Source organism: Aotus nancymaae, unplaced genomic scaffold (assembly GCF_030222135.1).
Source record: "Aotus nancymaae isolate 86718 unplaced genomic scaffold, 86718_ANA_hifiasm-v0.15.2.pri h1tg000006l, whole genome shotgun sequence".
Taxonomy (NCBI): Eukaryota; Metazoa; Chordata; class Mammalia; order Primates; family Aotidae; genus Aotus; species Aotus nancymaae.
In genome coordinates, this window is record NW_026988417.1 from 61,954,598 (window position 1) to 61,966,973 (window position 12,376).

At 38.3% G+C, this 12,376-nt stretch overlaps 1 protein-coding gene and 1 long non-coding RNA gene across 3 annotated transcripts in view; one reads left to right on the forward strand and one right to left on the reverse strand.

Moving 5' to 3' along the window:
- UBA6 (ubiquitin like modifier activating enzyme 6) overlaps positions 1 to 2,223 on the reverse strand; it is a 74,526-nt gene extending 72,303 nt beyond the window's left edge. The window contains exon 1 of one of the 2 annotated variants that reach the window (XM_012473422.2): positions 2,150 to 2,223. In XM_012473422.2, the coding sequence (XP_012328845.2) occupies positions 2,150 to 2,220 (71 nt within the window). In that variant the 5' untranslated portion in view covers positions 2,221 to 2,223. Of the gene's footprint in view, positions 1 to 2,126 lie in introns of both variants that reach the window. The other variant, XM_012473423.2, reaches the window with a different exon arrangement.
- A 197-nt stretch (positions 2,224 to 2,420) lies between these two features.
- Positions 2,421 to 12,376, forward strand: part of LOC135269892 (uncharacterized) — a 323,864-nt gene continuing 313,908 nt past the window's right edge. Inside the window, exon 1 of the long non-coding RNA XR_010338129.1 lies at positions 2,421 to 3,152. This is a non-coding gene — a long non-coding RNA (uncharacterized LOC135269892). The remainder of the gene's footprint in view (positions 3,153 to 12,376) is intronic.

The window sequence follows — 12,376 nt, forward strand, 5'->3', positions numbered from 1 at the left end:
GAGTGCTGGCAGGTGCTTGTAATCCCAGCTACTCTGGAGGCTGAGGCGGGAGAATTACTTGAACCTGGGAGGTGGAAGTTGCAGTGAGCCGGGATCGCACCACTGCACACCAGTCTGGGCGACAAGAACAAGACTCCTCCTCAGGAGGAAAAAACAAAAAACAAAAAACTGTTAAATGAATGTATTTTAAAGGAAAAAAATAATCTAAATATGACAAAGTATACTTATTATAGTAACATTTATAGCAGTGCTGGTCTCAATTATTTCACAACATGGCCTTCAAAAAGGTTATCAGTAGGAAACACTGGGAAGCAGAGATAACTCCCAGGTACAGGCAACCAGTCTGGAGCTGAAGCACTGTGAGAGCTGAGATCAATATACTGGAAGAAGTGCAGGCCATTCCTAGTTCTGAGAAGCTCTTATTGTCAATTAAAGGATTCTAAATGAAATTCAGGTTTGGAATCCAACTTTCTAGTCCTAGCATTAATAAATAAACCAAAGAATTTGTAAACAAAGGTAATTAAAATGTTATCATTTAACTCACCAAACATTGACACGTATCAAATGATATCAGCTTCTAGCTAACTAAACGGATGGCTAGTACAAAAATTGATTGCAATTACCAAGGCAAATCAGAAGATAGTTGTGTTCTAAAAGATCAGCTATCTAATAAAAATCATACACAATATACCCTGTTTGGGCATTGTAACAAAATATAAAAATAAACAAAATTTGTTTTTTCTTTTTTTGAGAGTGCAGTGGAATGATCTCGGCTCACTGCAGCCTCGACCTCTCCAGACTCAAGTGATACGCCCATCTCAGCCTCCCGAGTAGCTGGGACTACAGGCGTGCACCAACACACCCAGATAATTTTTTTGTATTTTGTGGAAACGCGGTTTCGCCATGTTGCCCAGGCTAGTCTAGAACTCCTGAGCTCAAGCGATCAGGCCGCTTCAACTTCCCAACGCGCTGGGATTGCAGGCGTGAGTCACTGCGCCCCGCCAACAAAATTTGTTATTATCTACTTTCCTATATAATCTTATCCCTACTACACTTTCACTTGCTGTTTTCCTTGCTTGGGGAAGGGGGGCAATAGGCCTGTGGGTAAATCTGAATAAAAACGAGAAGAGCTACATTGTAATTAGCTCTGCCACTTAATGGCATGACTGGCACTTTTCAGAAAGTTGTGCCTCACTGGAATATTTCAAGAATATGTAAAAATAACATGATCTATAAGACAATCAAAAACGCTTCAAATAAGACGCGGGTTATATTACATAATATACCACAAGTCTGGTAGTGTTGGCAACGGCAGACAATACCATGAAATTGAAAGCATCCCTGCAGTCTGAAACTGGCGAAAAAGCTACAGGTTTACAAAGTCTCACATCAGCTGAAAATAATACATCCATCACTTCTATCTTGGCATGGTGTATTCTGACAGTGGTGGACAGGATATCATTACTTGCTTTATTAATTACGAGATGACTTACAGAGGAACTACTAACCAAGAATCTGGTAAAGGCCCGGCACAAACATTTTCCCCTAATTTTACAAGGGCGGGAAAGACCAAAAGAATTTCAAAACCAAGTGGGAAATAAGAATGGGTAACTTGTGTATTTTTTTCCTGGCTTTTTTTTTTTCTTCAGTAGTCAACAGAGGCCTCAGGGTGTCCAGATTGCTACTGATTCATTCTTACCAAGTTCCTTCTGGTAATAGTTTTCAAAAGAGGATCTCAGTGGAGGTGCACAGAGGCGCTCCCAGCTTTCTTTTTACGGAAAGGAGGAAAGGTGCTTGGCACCAGTCGGGGAAGCTCACGCCAAGTGACCGGGACCAGAACTCGCTCTCAGCCGGAGCCCCCCAAGTCTGGTGACTGGGAGGAAGAAGGATCCCGAATCCCAGCCAGAACTGAGAAAGCGCACCTTTGAGGTGCGGGAAGGGGACTTTCTCCTCCGGAAAGCCGGGAACAGCAGAGGCCCTAGCTCACGTCGCCACACCCACCCAGCGCGCGCCCCTCACCTCCCCAAGCCGGCGCTGCTCGGCCCTGCGGCCTCTCGGGCGCCCCCAGCCCGCCGGAGAGAAAGAAGCAGAAACCCGGAGCCTGGGTCCCACCTGCGACCCCTCACCTTCGCCCGCCTCGTCCTCTCACCTGCCAGTCCCCCAGGAAGAACAGGACGCCTCTTCCCCCTGAGGGGCGGCCACCATCTCGGATCTTTCCATCGTCGCCTGAGACACCGCCGCCGGCTACCAGGAGGAAGGAAAGGGGGCGGGACCGCGGGGGTCAAGGGGCGGGCAGAGACGTCATCAGAGGGGGCGGGCCTGGGGAAGCAAGGATCCCGGCAGCACCTTCCCGTCAACCCTTGGGGCGTCCTGATTTCCGGTTTGGGTGTGGCCGCATGATGGGCTGTGGTGGAGGTGGCCGAAGGGGGCGTTACTATTGGGACTGGCATCCGGCAGATGAAGATGGAACCAGTCCAGAAGTTAGTCGTCAACCTTGCTCTGCAGCCAAACAAGCAGGGCTCTACTAACTCGCGAAATGATGGGATTGCGTTGCAAATCCTTAAAAGAGTCTTACAGTAAGAAGAGGAAACAGCTTCATTTTATATATAAACTGAAGGCTGGTAATAGCTCCAGATTGTCAGTGAGGGACACCACTTCAAGATGTTATGTATTTAATAAATAATTTGAGGGACGGGTGTGGTGGCTCACGCCTGTAATACCAGCACTTTGGGAGGCTGAATCGCCTGAGATCGGGAGTTTGAGACCATCCTGACCAACATGGAGAAACCTCGTCTCTACTAAAAATACAAAAAATTAGCTGGGCATAGTGGCACGTGCCTGTAATCCCAGCTACTCAGGAGACTGAGGCAGGAGAATTGCCTCAACCCAGGAGCCGGAGGTTGCGGTGAACCGAGATCGCGCCATTGCACTCCAGCCTGGGTAACAAGAGTGAAACTCCGTCTCAAAAAAAAAAAAAAAAGTACAAAATTAGTTGGGCGTAGTGGTGCATGCCTGCAATCACAGCTACTTGGTAGGCTGAGGCAGGAGAATCGCTTGAACCTGGGAGGCAGAGGTTGCAGTGAGCCAAGATCACACCATTGCACTCCAAGCTGGGCAAAGAGACCAAAACGCCATCTCAAAAAAAAAAAAAGGTAATAATAATTTTGGGAGTCCACTACATTTGATGCATTGCCTCAGATTTAATAGAATCATGTGATTTTTAGTGCCATAGATGACGTTAGGTCATTCCAGTTTGGTCCCTTCAATTTGTGGGTAAGAGAAAGGAACTTCCGGTCAGTGCAAGTGTCTTGGTCAAGGTCATAGAGCTAATCACTGTTAGATTACCAGAACATATCTAAGAAGTTCTCATATAATTCTTTCCATTTACTTCCATGTCACCTTTCTTAGAAAGCAACAATTAGTTGGACACAATAACATTAGGATTTGTCTTTCACTTTAAATAACAGTATATATTTGAATAAACATGCAGGATTTTTTAAATTAGCCTATACTTTGACTTTGGGTATTATGTAATTTTCTGTGATGTATCATATTTCTAATTAGAAATTTTTCCCTTCTCATGTGGAGATGAGGGTCCAGGCAAAACTGTATTATCCTTTGTGCCCCTCTATTCTCTTCAAAATTGCACATCTTAAAATACCTGGAAGCTTCATGTTGCTCACCTGTAGCATTGTCCATGTTCCTCAATCCGGCTGTGAACCTTTCCCACATTAAAATGTACTTGATCTATGCTCTATTCTTTCAAGGTTCTGCTCCAGTACTAAGTTTATTCCCTGTCTTTCTCTTTATTCTAAAATTAATACATATCCCACCCTACAGATACTGGCTATTCCACCCTACAGATATTGTCAGTTTCTTTGTTTCTCTCCCTCTGATTTCCCTTCTGTATTTATTTTTTTCCTAAATATTTGTTGAATGCCTAGTAAATATTAGAACTTAATGGCTAAACAATAAGCAGACAATAGTGATAACATTGATCACCAATTTTATCCAGTTCATTGTGAGAAGACAAAAATAGAAAGTAAATGAAAAATTAATTTAAGAAAGTGAGTTTTCATGAAATAGAATGAATGTTTCAATGAGCTGAACAGAGAATATTGGCTTTATAGGCAGAAAAGGACTGAAGAAAGTAGAAACAGAAAAAAAAGCAGATTATTTCAAAGTTACTTTCCTTGTAAAGGTTAAAACAAAGTATGCTTTCTTTTTTTTTCTGTAATTTTTTTTTATTGCATTTTAGGTTTTGGGGTACATGTGAAGAATATGCAAGATTGTTTTCTTATTATGCCCACTAGTTTAACTAGAATCTCCTGTTTCTTTAAAAAAAAAAAAAAAAACTGGCTCATTTTTCCAAAGTACACTTTAATGATATGGTGCTTAGCACAAGCAACTCCATTCTGGTTTGATCTAATGGGGCCTAGTATAGAAGGCTAGTCCAAAACAATGGCCTGCCATTACCCACACTTTTTTATATTATAACATCCATGAATAGAGGATGCATTTAAAAAAATAAATAAATAGAGAAAACAATGTGCATCTTAAAATTGAGGGCATGTTAGATTTGACAATATATGGTGTGAATTATTTCAGGCAGGTAACAAGCAACTAGATTTAACAGATTTTAATGTTTCGTCACATTTGTAAAATAAGAAAGTAAACTAGGCTATCACAACTTTTTGACAGTGAGGATTTCCGTCATAAGAAAGTAGGACATACTGAGGATATTTAAGGGGAAAAAGTATAGGCCAAGGATTTTACATCTAGCAAAACTAACTCATATACAAAAGGTACAAACTGTTATCAACAATTGATAAATCAACATTTGATGAGACTAGCATTTTCATGAGCCCCTCCTGAATAATTAATTAGAGAAAGAGTGTCTGACAATCAGAATTACTACAGAAACATTGACCTAAGGTTTGGCTCAGATTCTTAACAGCAAACTATAATCTGTTGCATTTATTAGCTTTTGTGTTTCTTCTAGTTTATTACTAATTCTCCTGAGTTCTGTTACCTCATTTCCAAGGTTTTCTAATTCAGAATCAAGTTGTTCTTCCATATCTTGTATTATGTTTTAATGTCATTTAGCTAGTTTCCAAATAAGAAATTATTTTGTAGTACATCTTTCAGGTATGTTTTTGTTATCTGTTATGATGATATTTTTTATTCTCTCTTCATATAACTGCATGGGATTTGAACTTGATGCTTTTTTGTTGCTCATTTTTATGTGAAATTAATATTCCTGAACTAATATGAGACAGGCTTCGTAGCCCAATAAGCCTAAGTTTATCAGGAACAAAAGTGTATTCTAAGAAAGTCAGGTATAGTAGTCTGTTTTCACACTGCTATAAAGAAATACCCAAGACTAGGTAATTTATAAAGGAAAGAGATTTAGTTGAGCCACAGTTTTGCATGGCTGGAGAGTCTTCAGGAAACTTATAATCATGGAAAAAGGTGAAGGAGAAGCAAGACATGTCTTACATGGTGGCAGGAGAGAAGTGAGAGTGCAGGAAAAACTGCTACTTTTAAAACTACCACATCTCATGAGCACTCCCTCATTATCATAAGGACAGTATGGGGGAACTGCCTCCATAATCCAATCACTCCCACCAGGTCTCTTCCTGGACACATGGGAATTACAATTCGAGGTGTGATTTGGATGGGGACACAAAGCCAAATCATATCATCAGATTTACTGGCTCATTGCAAGGAGGGACCGCACATTCCAGAAGAACCATGGGGTACCTCACCAAACAGAAGAAGACACAGATTTACTGTAGGAATTTGGGAAAGTATCGGGTTTGGAAGGAATTAAAATGAAGTAGTGCTTTCATAGACTCAAAAGAAAGCAAGGCTGTTTATAAAGAAGTCTGTAACACATGTAAACTATTAGTAATGGCAAGAACTGAATTACTTTTGCATCAACCTAGTATAAGATAGACCCAGGGTTCTGTATTTTGGAAATTGCAAAGTTCTGCTTCTCAGAAGTAGAAGCTATTTTTCTGTATCCATGTGACTTAGATATTCTAGCCAAGAGTGAAATATTTCAATCTTAATAATAGAATTTAAACAGAAGAGTTTTTGATGATCTTTTGCTATTGTCATAAATTATCTATGATTTTTAGAGAAAAAGGCTTTTCTGTGAGTAAAAAAACCAGTAGTTACTCTAAGTGTTTGCGTGTGTGTGTGTCATTTTAAAGCATCTTCCTGAGAGAAATACTATCTTCTGTTAATTTCACAGCTGGCTTTATTTATGCCTGTTATCTTATATCTGATGAATAGCAAAGCCGATTTTTTCTTTCTTATTCCATACTTACTTGCTTTCTCACATAAGGTTTAGGGAAAACTTTTCTAATTTTAGAGAGTTCATTTTTCTGTTGCTTTTGTGTAATGTTCAAGAATATTATGGTTTGATTTCTTTTTTAAATTGATACATACATAATAATCACATGTTTATGGGGTATTTTGATACTTACATACAATGTATAATGATAAAATTAGGGTAATTAAGATAGCCATCACCTCGAACACTGATCTTTCTTTGTGTTAGGAACATTTCAAATCTTTCCTTCTAGCTATTTTTAAATAGACAGTAAATTATTGTTAACTGTAGTCACCCTCTAGTGCTATCGAACACTAGAAATTGTTTTTTCTATCTAATTGTATTTTTATACCCATTACCCAACCTTTTTTCATCGTCCTTACCCCTAGGATTTCCAGCCTCTAATAACCATCATTCTACTCTAATTATACTGCCATGACTTTTTTAGCTCTCACTTATGAGTGAGAATATGTGCTATTTGTCTTTCTATACCTGGCATTTCACTTCACATAATGACCTGCAGTTCGTCCACATTGCTGCAAACGACAGGATTTCATGTTTTATGGCTGAATGTATAGATAGCACATTTTAAAAAACCCATTCATCTGTTGATGGACACTTAGGTTGATTCCATATCTTGGCTATTGTGAATAGTACTGTAATAAACATGAGCATGCAGATACCTTTTACATTTATTGATTTCCTTTTTTGGATATACTCAGAAATGGGATTGTTGGATCATGTGGTGGATCTATTTTAAATTTTCCAAGAAACTTCCATACTGTTTTTCATAGTTTCTGTACTAATTTATGTTCCCACTAGCAATGTACTAGTGTTTTCCTTTTGCCACATCCTTACCAACATCTGTTATTTTCTGTCTTTTTGGTAATAGTAGTCTTAACTGAGGTGAGATGATATTTTATTGTGGTTTTGATTTACATTTCCCTGGTGATTGGTGATGTTGAGCATTTTTCATATGTCTGTTGGACATTTGTATGTCTTCTTTTGATAAATGCCTATTTAGATCATTTGCCCATTTTTAAATTGGATTATTTGGGTTTTATTTTTGCTATTGAATTGTTTGAATTCCTTATATATTCTGATTATCGTTAACCTCTTGTTGGATGAGTAGTTTTCAAATATTTTCTTTCATTCAGTGGGTTGTCTCTTCACTCTGTTTTTTCCTTTGCTTTACAGAAGGTTTTTAGCTTGATGTAATTCCATTTGTCTATTTTGCTTTAGCTGCCTGTACTTTTAAGGTCTTACCCCAAAAATTTTTGCCCACACCTATGTCCTAAATTGTTTCCTCAGTGTTTTCTTCCAGGAATGTCATAGGTTCATGTCTTACATTTAAGGCTTTAATGCATTTTGATTTGATTTTTGCATATTATGAGATATAGCAATCTAATTTCATTTTACTGCATATGGATGTTCAGTTTTTCCCAGCACCATTCATCCCCACTGAATGTTCTTGGCTACCTTTTTTGAAAATAAGTTGAACTTTACTGAATTTGTTTATTAGCTCCAAGAGTATTTTGATGAAGCTAAAGGACTTTTTAAAGTGTAATATCATGTCATCTGCAAATAGGTACAATTTCACTTTTCTCCTTTACAATTTGAATGCCTTTTGTTTCTCTATCTCTACATGTTCTCTCTCTGTTTCATTGCTCTTTGTGCATGTTTTTATACCAGTACCATGATCTTTTGGTTACTATAGCTTTGTAGTATATTTTGAAGTTTAGTGTGATGCCATAAGCTTTGTTCTTTTTGCTCAGATTTGCTATGGCTATCCAGGGTCTTTTGTGGTTCCATATGAACCCTAGGACTTTTTTTTCCATTTCTGTGAAGAATGTTATTGGCATTTTGTTAGTAATTGCATTGAATCTGTAGATGGTATTGTGGTCAATTTAAAAATATTAATTCTTCCAGTCCATGAACATGTGATACCTTTTCATTTTGTGCGTGTGACCTCTTCAGTTTCCTTAATCAGTGTTTCATAATTTTCCTTGTAAAAACTTTTCACCTTCTTAGTTAAATTTATTTCTAAAGTGTATTAGTTTGTTTTCATGCTGCTGATAAAGACATACTTGAGACTGGGAAATTTACGAAAGAAAGGTTTATTGGACTTAAAGTTCCACATGGCTGGGGAGGCCTCACAATCATGGTGGAAGGTGAAAGGCACATATCACATGATGGCAGACAAGAGAAGAGAACTTGTACAAAGAAACTCCCCTTTTAAAAACCATCAGATCTCATGAGACTCATTCACTATCACAAGAACAGTACAGGAAAGACCTGCTCCCATAATTCACTCACCTTCCACTGGATTCCTCCCACAACAAGTGGGAATTGTGGGAGTTACAAGATGAAATTTGGGTGGGGACACAGCCAAACCATTTCATAGGGTTTCTTTTTTTTTTTTGTAACTATTGTAAATAAGGCTACTTTCTTGATTTCTTTTTTCACTAGTTTGTTGTTGATATAAAAAACTACTCATTTTTGTATGTTAATTTTGTATCCTGCAACTTTACTGAATTTGTTAATCAGTTCTAAGAGAATTTTGATAAATTTTTAAAAGCTTTCTTTATAAAAGATTATGTTGTCTGCAAACAGGAACAAGTTGACTTTCCTCTTTACAATTTGAATCGTTTATTCTTTCTATTGCCTTATTGCTCCAGTTAGTACTTCCAGTACTATATTGAATAAGAGTGGTGAAAATGAATAGCCTTTATTGTGTTATGTTCTTTTAAACCTAGTCTATACCAAGAAGATTTTTATTTTGAAGAGTGTTGCATTCTTTCAATACTTTTTCAGCAACTATTGAAATGATTAAGTGGTGGCTTTTTCTGGGTTATTTTTTAGTTTTTATTTTTTGTGGAGGACAGAGTCTCACTCTGTTCACCAGGCTGGAATGCAATGGTGTGATCTCGGCTCACTGCAACCTCTGCCTCCTGGGTTTGAGCAATTTTCCTGCCTCAGCCTACCAAGTAGCTGGGACTACAGGCATGTGTCCCCATGCCTGGCTAATTTTTGTACTTTAAGTAGAGATGGGGTTTTACCATGTTGGTGAGGCTCATCTCAAACTCCTGACTTCAGGTAGTTTGCCAACCTTGGCCTCTGAAAGTACTGGGTTTACAGGCATAAGCCACTGCCCACAGCCGATTAAGTGGCTTTTGTCCTTCATTTTGTTATGTTAACTCATTTTTCATATGTTAACCCATCCTTGTATCTCTAGGGTAAATCCCTCTTGATCATGGTGAATGATCTTTTTAATGTACTGCTGGATTCAGTTTGCTGGTATTTTGTTGAGGATTTTTGCATCTATGCTCATCATAGGTATTGGCCTATAGTTTTCTTTTTTTGTTGTGTCCTTGTCTGGTTTTGGTATCAGGGTATGCTGGTCTCATAGAATAAATTGAAAGAATTCCCTCCTCTTCAATTTGAAGAGTTTGAGAAGAAAAGATATTAGTTTCTTAAATGTTTGATAGAATTCATCAGTGAAGCCATCAGGTCCTGGACTTTTCTTGATGGGACACTTTTTTATTACTAATTCAATTTGATTACTTGTAGTTGGTCTGTTTGGGTTTTCTATTTGTTCTTGGTTCAATCTTGGTAGGTGTATATGTCCAGGAATTTATTCATTTTCATTAGGCTTGCCAATATGTTGGTGTATAGTTATTCATAGTAGCCTCTAATGATCCTTTGTAGTTCCATGGTTTCAGTAGTAATGTCCCTTTTTTCATTTCTAATTTTTAAAATTTGGATCTTCTTTTTTTTGGTTAGTCTACCTAATGGTTTTCTAATCTCAATTTTGTTTGTTTCTTCTCTGATTTTTATTATTTATTTTCTTCTACTACTTTTGAGTTTGTTCTGTTTTTGCTTTTCTACTTCCTTGAAGTGTATTATTATGTTTATTTGAAGTCTTTCTACTTTTTTGATGCAGGTGTTCATTGCTATAAACCTCCCTCTAACTACTTTTGATGCATTCCACTGGTTTTAGTCTCATATGTTTCTGTTTTCATTTGATTCAAGAAACTTTTAGATTTCCTTTCTAATTTCTACATTGATCCATTGATCATTCAGGAGTACGTTGTTTGACTTCTATGCATTTGTATAGTTTTTAGAAATGTTTTAATTTGTATAGTTTTTAAACTATACAAATAGTTTTTTTTGTTGTTGATTTATAGTTTTATTTCATTGTGGGCAAATACCTGATATGATTTCATTTTTTTTGTATTTGTTCAGACTTGTTTTATGGCCTAACATGTGGTCTGTTCTGGAAAATGTTCCATGTGCTGAAAAAAAGAATATGCATTCTCTGATTGTTGGATGAAATGTGCTCTAAATGTCCATTAGGTCCATTTGATCTAAACTGCAGTTTAAATTAAATATCTCTTTGTTAATTTTTTTGTGTAGATGATCACTAAGAGCGAGGTGTTGCTATCCCCAACTATTATTGTAATGGAGCCTTTCTCTCTTTTTATATCTAATAATATTTGCTTTAAATATTAGGGTGCTCCAATGTTGGATGCATATATATTTATAATTGTTATGTCTTCTTTCTAAATTAATCCCTTTATCGTTATATAATAACCTTTTCTCTTTTGGCAGCTTTTCACTTTAAGTCTGCTTTATTTTATAAATATATAGCTATTCCTGCTCACAGTTGGTTTCCATTTGCATATGGATTAGTCAGTTTTCTTACTGCTATGAAGAAATACCCAAGACTGGGTAATTTATGAAGAAATAGAGGTTTAATGGACTCACATTTCCACATGGTTGGGGAGGCCTCACAATCATGGCAAAAGGTGAAGGAAGAGCAAGGGTACATCTTACATGGCAGCAGGCAAGAGCACATATGCAGGGGAACTGCCTTTTACATAACTATCAGATCTCATAAGTTGTATTCACTATCATGAGAACAGCACAGGAAAAATCTTCCCCAGTGATTAAATTATCTTTCACCAGGTGCCCTCATGGCATATGGGGATTATGGAAGTTATAATTCAAGATGAGATTTGGATGGGGACATAGCCAAACCATATCATTCCACCCCTGGCCCCTCCCAAGTCTCATGTCCTCACATTCCAAAACCAATCATGCCTTCCCAACAATCCCCCAAAGTTTTAACTTATTTCAGTGTTAACTCAAAGTCCACAGTCCAAAGTCTCATCTGAGACAAGGTAAGTCCCTTCTGCCTATGAGCCTATAAATTAAAAGCCAGTTAGTTGCTTCCTAGATACAATGAGGGTACAGGCTACAGGCATTGAGTAAAACACCCATTTCACATAAAAGAAATCGGCCAGAATGACAGCTCTACAGGCCCCATACAAGTCAGAAATCTATCAGGGCAGTCAAATATTAAAGCTCCAAAGTGATCTCCTTTGACCTCATTTCTCACATCCAGGTCATGTTGATGCAGGAGGTGGGTTGCCATGGTCTTGGGAAGCTCCACCCTTGTGGCTTTACAGACTACAGCCCCCTCCTGGCTACTTTCATAGGCTTATGTTGAGTGTCTGCAGCTTTTCCAGGTGCACGGCACAAGCTGTTGGTGGATTTACTATTCTGGGGTCTGGAGAATGATGGACCTCTTCTCATAGCTCCACTAAGCAGTGTCCCAGTGGTGACTTTGTGTGGGGGATCCCACCCTACATTTCCCTTCCGCATTGCCCTAGCAGAGGTTCTCCATGAGGGCTTCACCCCTGTAGTACACCTCTACCTGGACATCTAGGCATTTCCATACATTCCCTGAAATCTAGGCAGAGGTTACCAAACCTCAGTTATTATTTCTGTATACCTTCAGGCTCAACACCATCACATGTAAGCTGCTAAGACTTGGGGCTTGCACACTCTGGAATAATGGCCTGAGCTGTACATTTGCCTCTTATAGCCATGGCTGGGACATGGCTGGCACCAAGTCCTGAGACTGCACAAAGCAACAAGGTCTTGGGCCTGGCCCACAAAACCATTTTTTCCTCCTATGCCTCCTGGCTTGTGAAGGGAGGAGCTGCTGTGAAGACCTCTGACATGCCCTGG